Genomic DNA, 16945 nt, shown 5'->3' on the forward strand with positions numbered 1-16945 from the left:
TGAAGTAGGATAAAAGATCTCAAAATGCAACACATGATGCCCGATGCTGCAAGAGATAGAAACATGGCTTTTGAAAATGTATAAGGGAGCTATAATCTACTAAATCCATTGGGATTAAGAACCCGACTAGCAACATGAAGTAGGCTAAAGGATCTAAAAAATAAATTAAAAAAAAGCAACAAATGATGCCCCATGCTGAAAGAGGTAGCTAAAGTTGGCATTTGAAAAAAAGCATGTTTTAAGAATTGGGAATTTAAACTAAATGGGATTAAGAGGCATTGTCTGAAAATAAACAGCTAAACTAAACTAATAATTACTCGACAATTACTACTCTTAAAAGGTGGCAAAAATTTGATCAAGACAGTGAGGATGGAAGAAACACCGCTGAACCTCCATATATATTTTCTTACAGCCATCACAGAGACCTAAACATGGGAACAAACATTCTTGTACAGCGTTGTCCCTTCTTTTCTAAACCTCTCACAACGTTCACGTCTGCCCCCCTTGCTATGGTGTTACTAATTAAAGGCACAATAACATATTCAACAATTGCTCTAAAAGAATCATCTTTATATATAAACGGTTTTGATTTTATTGACAAAAAATGTACTAATAGATTTATAAGAACCACCTTGACATCAATATTTTTTCCATCAACCTTAAGAAGAAAACATTTGTTCAAAAAGTATGATGATACCTCTTTAAAGAAAATTAGAACCAGGTATCTTTCATTTCCTCTTCCACAGAAAGTAAATGAAATCCATTTCAAAATTATGTACGACATTTACCCCTGTGATGGTATCTTACATAGAAAATTTAACATTACTACCAACTCTTGTGTATTCTGTGATTCAGATATTGAAACAGCATAACATCTATTTTTTTCAGTGCAATATCATAAATATTTTTTGGAAGGATTTTCAAAATTGGATCTTACGGAAGACTTCTTTACCGCCTTTGAATTTTGATATAATAAATTTTTTTTAATGTGAGATATAGAATCAAACTATGGTAATAACAATTTAATTCTTTTGGCCAAATTTTTCATACATTAATGTCAATTTCAAAAAATTACCCCATCTTTCAATGCCACTCCGACTAGATGCCACTCATGCGGCATCTAGTCGGTCTATATCTATGTGTACGTCATCACGCCTGCAGGCTCGCGTCCCCGCCCCGTTTTTCTCTCAGTGTCCATTGATTTTAAAATCGCTGATCAGAAATCAGCAGGCGTGCTCTTCATTTACGGCCTCGCCACGGAGGAGGCGTCGCTCGGAAACAGATTCAAAGTCAGTTTTAGCAACGAAACACCGGTCGTTTGTTATTCTCGGACACAAGAGGATACTTCCTGCGAGAAAAAGGCCGAAAAGTGAAGAGAAATCGAGGTGGAAGCATCTTTTCTCCCCCTTGTAGCTTTGAAATGTGCAAATCTAGCTGGTCAGCAAGTGTCTCCTACCGTCCATCCCGTTGAAGAAGACCAATAACGGCTGGTTCATTAGAGAAGAAAAGACACAAAGGTGGGTACCAGTAAAGTTATAACTTTAACCGTGTCAGTTTTTTGGTTTCGTGTTTAGTTTTCAGTAGATAACTTTGATAGCTAGACGTGGCTAACACTCGAGTGGTTTAGCTAGCTTTGCTAAAACAAAGGAGTTAAAACGCACAATATTTAAGTTTAAATGTAATCATTATTTAGGTCTATATATTATGTTACTTAGGATAATTGATCTAATGTAGGTTTTATAGGTTTTAAGTGTTCTTTAGCATACGCCAAACATTAATGGTAGCTAACCTGGTGATTTCAGAGGAACTCAGCAGAGACAGGATGTCATTATCCACCCTTATGGCTCTTCAGCTTATTTTATGGAGTAATATGTGTTTATTACATATAATTATGCTTCCTTTTGATATAGTCTTAGCTGAACAGATCATTCTTAGGTCTGAATAGAGAGAAAACACACACAAGTATATATATTATACATATGTGTGTGTGTGTGTGTGTGTGTGAGCGTGTGTGTGTGTTTTGCAGGTTTTCTATAGAGTGTCTATAGAGTTTTTTAAAAAATATTGTCTGGTTTAAATGTTTCCATGAAATATTTTTTTTTCTGATCTTAGCAAATTGTGATACACTAGAAGCACCTTTCAGGATTATCAGAAAATAGTATGATTTTTGTAGTGAAAAAAATACACATGTATTCTCAAAAAAATAAGTGAAACGACTGTCTTTCTCCACTACTACAAATAAGTAAAGCACTGATTTAAATTGAATACCAATTTGAGACACTAGCAGAGGTAAAAGTGTAAAAGTTAATCTTAATTTTAAGGAGGGGGGTGTTACGATTTCTTCTACTGCTTTCATTTCACTTACATGTACCTGAACCATTATCTTAAAAAATCCTTAAATCACATGTTTTATCAAATTTAGTTGTGAATAACACCTTCCCCTAAAATGTGTTCATCATTGTTTATAGTTTTGTTTGCCGTGTGTTTTTGAATTCTTTATTACTAATTTGGTTTAGTGGATCTAAATATTTTCTCCTCGATTAACATCAAATAAGCTGTGATAGTCCATTTGTTAAGTCATTAATCAAATTTTTGTATTTATAAATTCCAAAGTGAAATGAAATCTAATCAGCTGGCAGATACCAAATACCCCCCTTATCAGAAAAGAGGTATGGCTCTTTACTGATAAGATCCATTTGTTGATCGACAAAATGGAAAAAACTAAAAAGGGTGGAATGGTAATTAGAAGGTCCTAATGAAACACAAACTCTCTGGGAGGCAGGTTTTAAAATAGCAGCATTACCCCCCAAAAAAGGCAGTCATAAAATGTGTTTAAAAATTAGGCAGATGATAAATATTTTGAAGAGGTAGAAGCAACTTTATTGTCACAAGTACAAAGCAATGAAGTTTCCTCTCTGCATTTGACCCATCCTCTTGGAGAGCAGCAGGCTGCCATTGTGCAGCGCCTGGGGAGCAGTGCGGGGTTAACGGTCTTGCTCAGGGACCCACAGTGGCAGTCTGTGGGAGTGGGGCTTGAACTCAGAACATCTGGGATCCAAGCGCAATGTATTAACCGGGCCACCACTCCCCACAACTTCCCTGACCGGGAATCAACCCTGGGCCACAGCAGTGAGAGCCTTTAATCCTGACCATTAGACAATTTGGGACATGCTAGATCCACATAATCTAAAATGATGCAATGAAAGTAAATTTCCAATAAAGTCTAAAATAACAGAACTACATGGTTCTTTGGGGTAGTTTCAGTTATTTTATACAAAATGTATTCCAAATAAATCAGAAAAACTTGCCTTGTTTAATTGTATCCCAAGTAGGTTAAAACAACTCTTAAAGCAGCAGCACAGCCCTGATCCAAACAAATTTCTAACAGATGAGAAGCAGCCAATTCTAAGGCTGTCCGGCTGCAGCAAACCACAGTGAGCCATTTTCCACAAATTAAGAAAGCATGGAACATTTAACCTTCCCAGGAATGTCTGGCTTTCCAAAATGACTCCAAGGCAAATTGATAACTCACCCAAGAGTTAAAAAGACCATCTAAATCACTGCAGGCCTCGTTGTACTGAGTTAAGGTCAATGTTGATGGTTCTGTAGTAAGGAACTGGGCCAACAGGGCATCTGTGGGAGATTTACCAGGCAAAAACAAAAAACACAGTTGACCCAAAAATGATAAATAAAACCACAAGTTGTCTTGCATCTTCCCTCCAAAAAAAGCCACACTGATGTCAGATTATTCTAAGAAATATTCAGAAACAAAAGTTAAACTTCTTGTATTTTATTTTGTCTCCTGTTATCTAAAACATGTCTCCATCCATCTTCTACTATATCCATCCATTTATCTTTTTTACTGTTGGGAATTTTTACAGGTTTTATTTTCACTGTCTGACTATTACAGAAATCTTAGTTTTGTAAAAGTGAGTTCAAATGTAAAAAATAAATCCTGACATTTGTTATGTATAATGTATTTCTTTTGGGCAGGGGAAGAGGTAAAAAAAAAAAAGGCCTAAATTTGACATATAACTGAGTTTGGTTTATTTATTTCTGTTTAACCAGCTTCTGTCTGCTTTAATTCCCCTGATTTGATTCCTTAGACTCTGAAGTGTTGCTCCGACAACATGGAGACGGTATGTTTCCGTTTACCGGGACACGGGGACATGACACTGAGGCACATGAACTCACTGAGGTTCCGCCAACATTTCTGCGACATCACCATCGTGGCCAGCAACAACCAGACCTTCAAAGGTCATAAGGTGGTCCTGGCTGCCTGCTCGCCCTTCCTGAGAGATCAGTTTCTTCTCAACCCCTCCTCCAGGCTTCAGGTGGCTGAAAATAAAACACAAACCGTTTTGCAAAAGTGTTTCTAACCACTCTTCTTCAATGAGAAACTAAATGCTTTGAAAACGCTCTGTCCAGGTGTCAATGCTGTACAGCTCCTCGGTTGTGTGTGATTTGCTACAGTCTTGCTATACTGGCATGCTGCAGTTCAGCCCTGAGGAGATTGTCAACTACCTGACTGCTGCTAGCTACTTCCAGATGGAGCATATCGTGGAGCGCTGCAGGGGAGCGCTGGAGAAATATGTGCAGCTAAAGAGCCACAGTCCTCTTAAAGTCAGTCAGTTTTTCAAAGTCACATGTAGTTTTTTTTCCTATGATCTTAATTTGTCATGTACCACTCTTTCTAATTCAATGTTGTTGTTTTGAATTCTTTGAACATTGTTTCTTTATATTCTTGAAGAATTCAAAAAATTCTGAAAACTTAAAACTGTATATTTCCCCTTTCTGTTTTTAGGTGCCTGAAGAAGAAGAAGAGGAGGAAGAAGAAGGTCAGGCCCGACCGGTTATTCTCAGTGCCAATATTCACTCTGTTGCATCACCTCTGACCACCCGACCCTCCCCCATGGAGCAGCACAGCCCTGCAGTAATCACACTGGAGGAAGAAAACAGCGAAACATCTGCTCAGGACAGCACTCAACGTAACAGTGACAGCCCACTGCAGGATGAGCCTGAAATGAAGGTGATTTTTTTTGTTTTTTTTCAACCATACCAGTTAAAATGAGATTCAGTAGGTAGCAAAACTAATTTTTAACGGAAAAGTTTCTGTAAAAATTAACATGTAGCCTACTGCTCGGTGTCACATGTTTAATGTCTACAGTAGATTTTAAAGCATACTTACTGCTGTAAAAGGTTTTATTCCTGCATTTTTCCTATAAAACTAGGATTTAAATCCATGCAAATATTTAATAGATATAAAGATAGAAATCATATTAACCTGTTTGTTAACAGGTGAGCAAAAAAAAAAAAAAAACCTTCAGTTTTTGTGGTTGGAAATATGTTTCCCTACATATGAAGGGCTTTAAAAAAAAGAGAAACTCATTTCTAATCAGAAGATTGTGACAATTTTCCACTTTCAAAAACATAAAGCTGAGTATGTTAAAGCTCAGATTGTTTCAAACTAATTCACACCTTCCTGTGTGAGAGCAAACATCTGCCACTGAGCCAGGTTAACAATGACTCTGTCATCACCCTATTGTTAGGGAAGTATTAACCCCCGTGCAGGTAGTTTATTTATTTTAACTGATTTACCACTAAAGTTGAATTTAGTTTCACCATCCCCCCCCTAAGACCTGATCTCTGCCAGACCTGTAGCGTCAGGAAATTACTCAAACAGAACCTGTTTGACTACATGAAGTAGGAAACACAATAACCTCAAGATTCTGGGAATCCACTGGTTTCAAAAACGCATGACTTCTGACATGCTGCCTACCTGTAATTGTTTCATGTGTTTGCCTTCCACATTTCAACATGTAATAAAGCTCTTTTTGATTTCTTTTTGTAAGGAGCCCTAATTACAGAAATCATTTTTACATTACAGTTTTCAACTAAATCTACACATTATTTTTATCCAGATTGATTCTGTTCTTTGCTTGTTTACTCTCTTGCCAAAAAAAACAACATATCAAAGGAAGTTTAGACATTTTAACCAAACAATGGCCTTTGTTTTTTTTTTTACTTGAAATAAAAAAAAATTAACATTTGCATTTGTGCATTCTAGAATTAATAGAAGCCTTAATTGTTTAAAATAGGTGTAGGATACAGACCCATGTAATGGGGATGCTTTGCACTTTAACATAAATCATATTATTCCTTTTCCAAATTATGTTAACTGCTCAAAAAAGGGAAGAAAATAGACTCATATTTCATTTTTTACAGTTGAGAGATGGATAAATCGCAGTGGTGGGCTGGATTTGGCCTGCAGGCCTTTGATTTGATGCTTTGATGATCTGGAGTTATATCTCTCTTTAAGAAAACGGCAACATTTGCTTTAATAACTTTATTGCATACCCAGACCTATAAGTTAAGACTAAATCCACCCCAAATTATGCTTAGGGAGTAGGACTCGGATTAGGATTGCGGGAGGGTCTAGCATGCCCCTTACAGAACAAATCTGTAATTAAAAATAATTTTGAAGAGTGAGAGTTTACTGTTGTCCAATACCGATTTCTACAGTCTGTAAACCAGCATTTAGTGAGTACCACTGCTCTAATTTAGCCATATTATACTAAAGACTAAGAAAAAATAAATAAATAGGGAGTGACGGAGCAAAACAATTCAAGTTATCCTCATGGAAAAAACGGAAAAGCAAAGAGGAAATAGACACAGAAACCCTTCATAGTCTGTTGAATTGTAAAAAGTAACACAGGTAGCTGAAGCTGGGCTGATAGCAGATTGGGTCATAAATAAATGAAATCAACGCATAATCAACATATGAAAAATTAACAGTACATGCTGACAACAAACAAACAGCGTAATAGTCACACGTTTTTTTAATCTGTTGACTTTTCATATAAGAGGCAACACATCAAGCAATGATTAAAGGAAATTCAACAGCTGATGGGGAAACAAAGCAACTGGCATATAGAATGAGTTATTAATTCTCTCTCAAGGTTCTGGGTTTGACCAAAGCCCAGTTAGACACATTATTCACTAATGGAGAGATCATAAAACAGTGGTGAACCTTCCAAGGAGGAGCCAGCCTATAGAATCTTGACCTATAGTACATCTCTGACTCATTGAGAGGATTACAAACATCCCAGAATGAAATCTAAGACACAGCAGGAAAAAGTAAAAAAACAAAAACATACAACATATTTGTAATTGTATTATTTTTCTTCTTTTTTTTTTCAGGTAAACATGCTGGGCGAGGAGGAAGAGAGCAAGCCGGAGGACTACAATGTGTTCAGAGTTTACATCCCAGAGGATGAGCTGATGAACAGAGACGGGGAGGCGGAGAAAGCAGATTTTGTGGACGCTCCTCAGGATCTGCGTTATCCAGAGACGGACAGGATTTTCATTGCAGGAGACGGGAGCGAGTGCGACCTGGACTCTGCGGAGGATCTGAGTTTCAGAGGCATCAGCGCTTTCAGACGGAAGCTGTCCGAGCCCAAAATTGGGCGCGGCAGAGGGAGAGGCAGAGGAAGGGGGTTAAAAAAGCGAAAGTGGGCATCATCCCACGAGAGGAGGTCACCAAATATAGCTCATCGTCCGGATCTGTGGTACGCCGCAACTGCTGGACTGGGAGGAGGGTTCGGCCTGGACTTTAGCCAAGAGGAGCTGAAGACTGCAGGAAGTTATTTAATTGATATTCCCCGGTTTGACTTCAGTTTGAACAGTATCCATGGGGAAAAGGTTTCCCCTATGAATCAGTTCTCCCTGGAGGAGTCTGGCGCTGGTGAGGGGAGTTCAGGGTTGAACGCTGTGGGAACAAACGAGGGCGGGGATGAGTCTGTCGCTGTGGTGGGCTCCACTTCCAGCGTCACTGGGCCTGTAATTTGCGAGCACTGTGGCCTGACTTTTCCCTCAGCTCACTCCCTGGCCATCCACTCCCGCTCCACCCACCTGCTGTACGTCTGCCCCTGCTGCGGGAAACACTTCCACCACTCCACCAACCTCACCCGACACATGGCCGTGCACCGGGGAGCCGCCAAAGCCCACCAGTGCCCCCTGTGCTACAAGACGTTCACCCAGAAGTCGACGCTGATAGATCACATGAACCTCCACAGCGGAGAGAGGCCACACCGCTGCGCCTACTGCCACGCCCGCTTCGCCCACAAGCCTGCCTTACGACGCCACCTGAAGGAGCAGCACGGCAAAACCACGGGGCAGAACTCCCTGCACGAGCAGGAGGAACGCGAGAGAGCAAGAGAAGCTGCAGGACGAGAGCAAGAGGAAGAGCAGAAATGCCTGGAAGACGATAAGAAATCCCTGGTTTCTGAACAAATGTCATGAGCCCCCCCCCAAATATATCAACTTTTCCACATTTTGCCTCAAATTTTAAGCATTTCTTGGATGGATTTTGTGTGACAGACCAACACAAGGTGGAGTTCAGCTGTGAAGTGGAAGTAAAAAAGAAAAGTCATACATGGTTTCAAAAGTTTTACAAATATAAATCTGAATGAAGCACCATGCATTTATATTCACCCCCCTCCTTTACTCCGATTCCCCTAAATAAATTCCAGCACAAATACAAGTCAAGTCATTAGTAAATGTGGCCCCATTGTGTGTTATTAAATCAGACAGTTTCATCATGTTAATGTTCTATATAAAAGTAAAAAGGTTTCCTTTAGACCGAAGATCACAGCGGACAGCTGCGATTTGAGATTAGCAGCCCATTGCTCCCCAAAGGGATAAATGCAGAGTTCATTTCATTCCTTTGTACTTGTGACAGTGTAATAACAGTAAAGTTCATTTCTATTCTTTCAGAAAACCATGTTCGAACAGCCCACTGTCATTAGAAAATCTACATCAAAAGCATAAAATAAAAATATCTATCAGACTCTCTTCATCCAATCTAATGAAGCCTGAGCTACAATGCAAACTGATTAAAATCTGTCCTTTTAGATGTACAGTTGTTTAATTGAAAAACTAATTTCCTGATATAATTCTTCACTACCTTTGTGTTGGTCTACTACAGAAAATTCCCCTAAAGTACATTAAGGTTGTGTTTCAATGTTTTTAGCTTAAAATTTGGAAAAGATCAAAGCGACACTAAGCCCTTCAGGCTCATTGCATTCAGCTTGGTTCGATCCTGGAAGGCTCCACGATGACGATGCTGAAAGTGTTAAGAATTACTAAAATGCCTTCAGATGTTTACTGCCAAACTGCTTTTGTCAGTGTGTCAAGGTTTAAAACTAAATGAACAGTAAACAAGCAATATTAAGTTTGTTTTTCTTGTTTTTCTGGCTGGTTCAAACAGTATCTAGTAGCGGTTTTTCCTTCTGAGTAAACTGTAACAGTAAATTTTACCTAAAACTCCCTGAAACCAAAGAGGATACCAGTACCTGTTGAACATCTCTGAAATCCTTGTCAAATATTTTCTCCAATGGGTTTGAGTGAGATATTTTGTAACGTGTCATGTAATTAAAATGTCGTTTTTTTTAATGTAAATATTTGTACTGTAATGGTATATCAGTGATTCTCTTCTCAAACTGCTCTGCTGCTGCACACAGGATTGAATAAAATCATGAAATATCAGTTTGAAACAAAGAGATCCACACTGAGAATAAACTCAGAACACTCCTGAACTGTTTAAGTTTGGTTATTTTTACATAGGGAGACATTTACTTTTAGATTTACATTATAAAATATACTTTATTTCTTTGAGTTTTTTAAGATCTAATGTGTATTAATGTCTAATTATTGGAACATAAAATATTTTAAATATTTTTATTCCATTGGAAAAGTGTCCCATCTGGTCAGTTCAAGAAAAAAATTCACTTATTTTAAGAACAAAATGTTCTTAGATAAATTTTTTGCTGTGAGAAGGGGTAATCTGGATTAGATAAGAAAGTGAGCTTGACTTTTCCAGACTTCTTCATTAAGGTAAATTCAAAATCACTTCTCATCACTATGAATAACTTGTCCAGTGTTGGACTTTCCTCTGAAAAATAAGATGGTTTTAGTGTAAATCAGGAATTTTCAACATTTAATTCTGAAACGATGTTCTCAAGCCAAGTTGAGAAATAATAAAAAAGAGACATTTGAACATAACATTCAAAATCAGATGTAGTTGATGTTTTTGAAAACTATGCCTGGTAGCAATATGATATAGACTACTTTTTAAGAAAAAAGGTTAAATAATAATAATTGAACTTTATTGATCTCCGATTGGAGAAATTGACCTCTGCATCTGACCCATCACCTTGGGAAACAGTGGGCTGCCATTGTGCAGCGCCCGGGGAGCAGCTTGGGGTTAAGGGTCTTGCTCAGGGAGCCAGAATGCAGGCAGAGGGGATAAAACCGGTTACTTGCAACTTTCTCAGAACACAAGTGCACTGCTCTAACCACTGGGCCAACACTCCCCTAAATGGATATTAAGTGAAATCCAACTGAAATAAATGTATAAGGTGGTTAATCCTCTTTAATTTGGGAAGCCCAGTGTAAATAGCCAAACACCTTTAGTCTTAGATAGAGCAGCATTATATCTGCGAAACAGGTAAATGAATACAACGCAATATCCACTTTTGTTTACACCCAGGGGGAGATGCATATTCATTTGGAGATAAATAAATGTCAGTGATCACCTATGGTAAAGAGGAAGAAATGAATTTACAAGGTCCAGGTGTCTATAGATTTATTTACACTGCTGTTACAGAGAAGAACTTTGAAGTTTAACAAACATTTTTAATCATTTCTGTTTTATTTTTACATTAAAAAACAAAACAAAAAAAAAACAGGAAAGTAATTTGGCTTCACAGTTTAGGACCGGTGTCCCCTTGTTTGGAAGAAAACAGCATTACTTGTGAAAATCTCCAAAACAGTTCTTGTTCTTCTTGAGGCACAAATGCACATTGCACTTTGAACATTTAAACACAGTCTGCCCCCTACAGTTAGGAAGTTTACAGCGCTGTCTTGCGCTTTCAACCATGGGCCAGTGGCCAACAGCGTCTGAACGAACTTTCTGGGCTGGTATAGCCTTGGCGGGACCTCTGCGTTTCTTCCTTTCAAACTCACTTTCAACATCCAGGAATGGCCACCCCCTCTTCTTGCTAGACAGATCCTTGCCTTGCATGCAGAGGGCTTGTGCTATTGAAATTCTAAAAGCCAGAAAGTCTTTCTGCTTCTTTCTTGGAACATCTAAGGATTTGCAATCACGCTGATATAACAGCCAGCTGTTTACAATCACCATGTCGACAAAATGAAAAAATAATCTTAGGTAGTACTTTCTGGACCTAATCCGGATGCGATGAGATGCAATCAGTGTATTGAGAGCATCAACACCAGCCGTAAACTCATTATATAGGCTGATGATGCTCGGGCATTCCACAACAACCTTCTGTTTCAACTTTCTGTCCCATTTTTGGATGTTGGACACAGGCTGGGCACTTGCAAAACTGCTCGCAACAACCACCCCTCTATAGTCAAACCATTTGACTGCTCTAATTTCTAAATTGTCAACTGCAGCCCTTTTCTCTTCAAATGACCCCATTCCCTTCTTCTTCAGCTCAAGGTCGGAGCTGAAACTGCAACCTTGGAGGCTACTTTCCTCCACACTCCCTAAGGTTTGTATCCCCTTGTTTGCAAGATTTAAAAACAAGTCCAAGGAAGAAAACCAGCTGTCAAAACACAAAAGATGATTGACAGAATGATGAACAACTTGTGTGAGCTTTAATGCAGTGTTTCCACTTGCTCCGATGTCTGGTTCTCCTGGTACAGGGTCTATTCTCCCAGTAAATACGTGGAAAGAATGCACCAGGCCCTTCGTATCACACAGTACAAAGATTTTGTATCCCCATTTGCGTGACCTTTTTGGGGTATACTGCAATAGACCAGACGTACCTTTAAAAGGCAATATATGCTGAGCAACAGATAACTTTTGATCTTGAGGCAGACTGTGAAACTTTTGGAGAAGTGAATCAATAACAGGCCTAATCTTGTAGAGAACATCCCCACTGCCTGCAGCCGTTCTGCTATTATCATTGAAATGGATGAATTCTTTAATTTTTTTCCATCTCTCTCGGCTCATCACATCAGCCACCTGCTCTACTCGACATTCACTGGCCCAGTACATTTTTGACGCTGGTAGATTTACGACACTCATGTACACTAGAGTGCCGATGAACTGCTCCAGTTCATTTAGATCCAGCTTTAGGCCGCTGTAGAGATTATTTTTGATTTCTTGTGTGAAGTAAAGATTACTTTGTTGGACGATGGTATTCAAAAGATTGGCATCGAAAAAGTCCCGGAAATACTGTATGGGCTCTCTGGTTTCATCAGCACCATGAAGAGAGCCTCCCCAGATTGGAACGTCTTTAGCTGAGTTCAGTGGTTGCACGGTCTCCCAAGCTAACCTTCGCCAACTTCTTGTTTTAGAGGATCCTGAGTGAAAGCTTGCACTGGCAGTGCTGGTGCTGTCAGAGTCTTCATCACTACTGCTTTCATAACCTGGTTTAAATCTGCTGTCCTCATCACTGTCATCGCTGTCACTTAGACAGCTGTCATCGCTCTCAGCCGGTGGGATTCTGATTCGAAGGCTATCGCCCTGCAGGAAACATGAATCTATTAGTTTCTACTTTTAAATCAAGGGTACATATCTGCATTTAAAGGTATAGTGGAAGATTTTCACACATTTTTTTAAAAGACCCCTCCCATTTAAAGAAAAAATGCACACGCACAACCCTGTACCCGCTCCTGAGAGGGAACGCCTAATAAATGCATGCGAGAGCATGCACATTTCTCCTTGTGCACGCTCTGTTTAGAAGTTGCTGTTCTCATAGCTTATACATGCTTACTGTGTCCGAACGTCCGCTTAAATCCCTCAATCTCTATACAGAGCGGGGACTATATATTGAAATAGTTTAATTGACTGTTCGGGCAGATGATCTTTGTGCAGTTGATCTACTTTTTGCTCCCCATTGGTCACGTAACTCCACCTCCCCGCACGGTGCCTGCGCCATATTAGTTATTAGTCGCCGCTGTCGGGTAGCGACAGCCATGGGCAGCAGTGGGACGCTGTGACAGAAAATCCCATAATACTTTGTGAGGAGAGCTCTTCGCACAAAGCATTCTGGGATATATCTGACTCTTCTGAGGCCCTTCTTCTTCTCATACACTTCGTAGACATTTTTTCTCTTACGACCCTCTGCCATTTTCAAAGAACCGCAGTTAGAAAAGTGAGCTTCAATGACGTAGCTCCTCACAGATATGCAGCTGAAAGTGCACATAAGCAGAAAATTATAGGTAACAGGACGAGCACGTAGGACGGCCTTACATAAACATATCACCAGAATGATTAACAATTACAATTATTTTGATAATGCTCCCGGAAAAAGAACATCCTCCACTATACCTTTAACTTTTTATTGTATTGTATATTTACATATTTTAACAGAGCAACAGATTTGTATTTCCTTTTCTGCATAGCTTTGTATCCAGACATAACTCCTGGTTTATATATTTGCATGATGGCAATGTTTTTATTTCAAGCAATTTACAGTTTGAGAATTTTCTCACCTGCGTCTCATTGCATCCATGTTTAGATGTTTGTCTTCTGAATGAAGAGGGATGATCTTCGCCAGAGGAGAACACGTCTAATCGACACAGAAAACCGCTGATTAAAATGTGACCAATAGCACAAATATCATCCAGCTCATAAAATGGCAAAATTAAAGGGGAAATTTTACACAAACTTTATAATAGAAACAACCTTTTCTGTGTTCCTTCATTGACATAAAAACCAAGCTTAAGTTCTCCTGTTTTAAGGTGGTCATAAATACAAAATAACTTCTTTACTTAATGCCATAATTACGAATGAGATCTTTTTTTTTATTTTTTTTTTACTTTCTTCACAGTTAGAATTTTACATTTGCATTCTTAGTATGTGGTAGGCTTACTTTTTAAACTTAGCTTAAATGTAATGTGTATAATTTCAGAAGGTTTTCTCAACAGTTTGCTGGAATTTATCTCTCCAGCCCTTTAAGTGTCAGTAAAAGACTTAAAGTGGATTTGTCCACACAGAAAGGTAGAGAGAGTTATAGCTAGCACACAGACTCATGCATGCAACTAGAATATAAGCATTTCTCCACACAAAGTTAGAGTAAAGTCCTACAACCATAGACTCCTTGAAAGTAAGCTTTGAAAAAGGGAAAGTCTAGTTTAGAAAATTATAAAAGCTTGTGGTAGTGCAAAGGAAGATTAAAAAAAAATTGCAATATTACTTGAAAAAAATAAAAGTTAAGATTTTTTGCCAAATCATTCAGGCCTTCATTCAACTCACTCAACTCTACAACCTCATCATCTCATTCACAGTGAAGCTAAACCTCTGAATCTGAGGAAGGTCATTTTCTATAAAGATGTTCCTTTTTTTAAGGACAGTTAAACAAAACACACAATATTTTCATCTAGAGGGACAACTTAATACAAAATACAAATAATAAAAAATGTAAAAACCCGCAGTTATTTTATCCACTTCTCATCTGATAAGGAGTGGGCAGAAGAATATGCTTTTAATGATCTAACCCCTCTCCATTTCCTTTACTCAGGCTCTAAACAAGTAGAAGAGCAACCAGTCAACAGACATAAAAAAAGTTTCGTCTGATCTGATGTTATTGATATGAAAAAAAAGTCATGGATTTTAAAAACTGTTTTGTAGTTATTTGACTCCAACTGTGAATAGTTTAATCTAATTAAAGTGTATCTACAGGGATGCAAAGTTACACTTTTATACAATATTTCTCACTAGCAGCCTAACTATCCTCTTTATGTTGTAAAAAACGAAACCCCTGGCAGAATATAAACAAAGGGGCATTTTTTTCTGAACGCAACTTCCTTTTGTAGTGTGACAATTTGCTAAATTCAGTAACATAAATTAGAATAATCCACTAGACAATTACCTTTGGTGAACATAGTGTAGTTCACATTGCAGTCACTAGTTGGCAGTAACAACCCTCTAATCTGAGGAACGTTTGAAAGGTGCTTCAGTCAATATTAGTGGAAATGTGAGTTTGAAAGAACATGTAGAAGGTTAAATAAAATGATTGAACAAAGTCTCAATGGATTATCTCAATAACTCATGAAATTTCAAATCAAATGTGACTTTTTTAAATGGCACATTTTCAACATCTGTTATATTGTTATATTATTATACCTCATCTTTGTTTTTTCTCCTGTCTGCTCTTGCAACCAAAATCATGTCTTACTTTGTTCTAGCTCTTTATCGGACCTCAATCCTGTGTCTTCTTGATGGTTTCCTTCCCCATCCTGGTTCTCAGCTCCAGCAGCCTCCTGAGGATCCAGTTGGTCTCCATCTGGTTCAGGTTCAAGGTGGTATTTTTCTTCATTAACAGGTGAAACCTCAAAGCTATAAGTATTCCACTTAAGCAAAATATTGTCTTTATCCCGACTAACATGGGCTTCTTCTTCTTCTTCCTCCTTTTTTACTTGAGAAGGTTCAAACTCCTCCTGCTGCTCTTTAAGTAGTGAAAGTTCAAACTCCTCCTGCTCTTCTTTAATCTGCAGGGGCTCTGCTTTCATCTGGTCCAAACAGAAGTTATTCTCTTGTTTGCAGAGCTGCTGGTGAGCTAGAGGCTCCTCCATTTTCAACACACCAGTTCTAGAAAGGTATACAAAAAAACAAAAAAAAACAAAAAAAAAAACGTATTATTGTAGGTCTAATGGTGCATTCGGACCGGGCACGGTGGCTGTAGGAAACGCAAAGAAACAGAGATCTCAGTCCAGAAATGTAGTCACAATTTAATTAGAGATATTGAAATATTGTCTAGTCTATATATAAATGCAGATATCCCTAGTTAATAAAGAATGATTCAAGATATCTGGAATCAAAATGTGGTAAAGCTGATTTTATGATAAAGTCATAAACAATACTTTGATGCTTCCATGGGGGGAGCAGCTGTGAGAGAATAACAACAATACTGAGACAGTATGGGGGCAGGGTAACCAGCAGCAGAACTTGCTCCTACATGCTGGAACTCATGGCGGTGTTTCATACCTTTTCGGTGTGAGCATGGGTTGGTTTGTCGGGTAAAATCCCGCTGAGCATCATTAAGGAGTTAGCTGATCATTGCTTTTAATTTATCCAACGCAAAAGTAAAGACATATATTTCCCCTTGAGGCTAGATGAGTCCATAAATGACTTATTTTCTTAGAATGAAAAAACAAATGTTATGGTTAACGCTGCAGGATTGTTTTCTCTTGTTCAGATACAAAAGTCTGAGAGAAAATCTTAACCCGGAAACGAAATGTCCGTCTTCTTCTTCTGGTGTTAATTGGAGCTTGGCAAAACAAAAATAAAAAGAACGTGAGTCGCACGTTACCGCCACCATCCGGTATGGAGTAGAATTCGAAACACATTTTTGGAAAATTTCTCTTTCCCAAAACCTTAAACACAAATCACCAAACTTAAGCTACACTGTCAAAACCTTTGACTTGTCTTGCTATATCAAACAATTGCTTCAGAACTATGTTATCTTTACCCAAAACCAAACACTGTTTTCAGATATCACACACATCCAGCTAATGCATAAACACTACGCAGCAGTCATTACACACTACAGAGATACATGCAAAACAGTGCACTCAAAGCAGAGCAGGGGAAAAAATGTATTTATTATGAAGTACTTGCACAATCCTGCACACAAATAAAGTCACAAACAAAATATGCAGCAGATCGATAGCAATGTCTTGGAATCATTCTGCCTCAGCATCATGCCTCTGGGCATGGTTAGGCCACAGGACCTCATCAACGTCACAGGCAATCCTCTCCCTTGCTAAACAACGGGGAAAGAATCCTTTAGCATGACGAATCCAACCTTGAATCGATTCCACTCCAATGTTGTCACATGCTGCATCCATTGACTGAAGGAGATTTTCCTGTGCATAAGGTGTTCTGTCATAGACCTTCCACTTCCATGTAGAA

The 16945-nt window shown here is 38.6% G+C and overlaps 2 protein-coding genes across 2 annotated transcripts; one reads left to right on the forward strand and one right to left on the reverse strand.

The window, feature by feature from the left end:
• Positions 1–1208: 1208 nt before the first annotated feature.
• Positions 1209–9587, forward strand: zbtb12 (zinc finger and BTB domain containing 12). Its single transcript, XM_015376970.1, has 5 exons — positions 1209–1517; positions 4107–4334; positions 4429–4623; positions 4805–5029; positions 7201–9587. Exons 2-5 carry the CDS (start codon positions 4131–4133, stop codon positions 8299–8301), a joined length of 1725 nt encoding a protein of 574 aa, XP_015232456.1. The 5' UTR covers positions 1209–1517; positions 4107–4130; the 3' UTR covers positions 8302–9587.
• Positions 9588–10688: 1101 nt separating this feature from the next.
• On the reverse strand, positions 10689–16277 carry LOC107086149 (piggyBac transposable element-derived protein 2-like). Its single transcript, XM_015376923.1, has 4 exons — positions 16019–16277; positions 15210–15622; positions 13525–13601; positions 10689–12553 (listed from the first exon to the last, which is right to left on the reverse strand). The coding sequence occupies exons 1-4, from the start codon at positions 16033–16035 to the stop codon at positions 10808–10810; spliced, it is 2253 nt and encodes a 750-aa protein (XP_015232409.1). The 5' UTR covers positions 16036–16277; the 3' UTR covers positions 10689–10807.
• Between the last annotated feature and the right edge of the window lie 668 nt (positions 16278–16945).

Source organism: Cyprinodon variegatus, unplaced genomic scaffold, assembly GCF_000732505.1.
Source record: "Cyprinodon variegatus isolate N-32 unplaced genomic scaffold, C_variegatus-1.0 Scaffold144, whole genome shotgun sequence".
Classification (NCBI taxonomy): domain Eukaryota; kingdom Metazoa; phylum Chordata; class Actinopteri; order Cyprinodontiformes; family Cyprinodontidae; genus Cyprinodon; species Cyprinodon variegatus.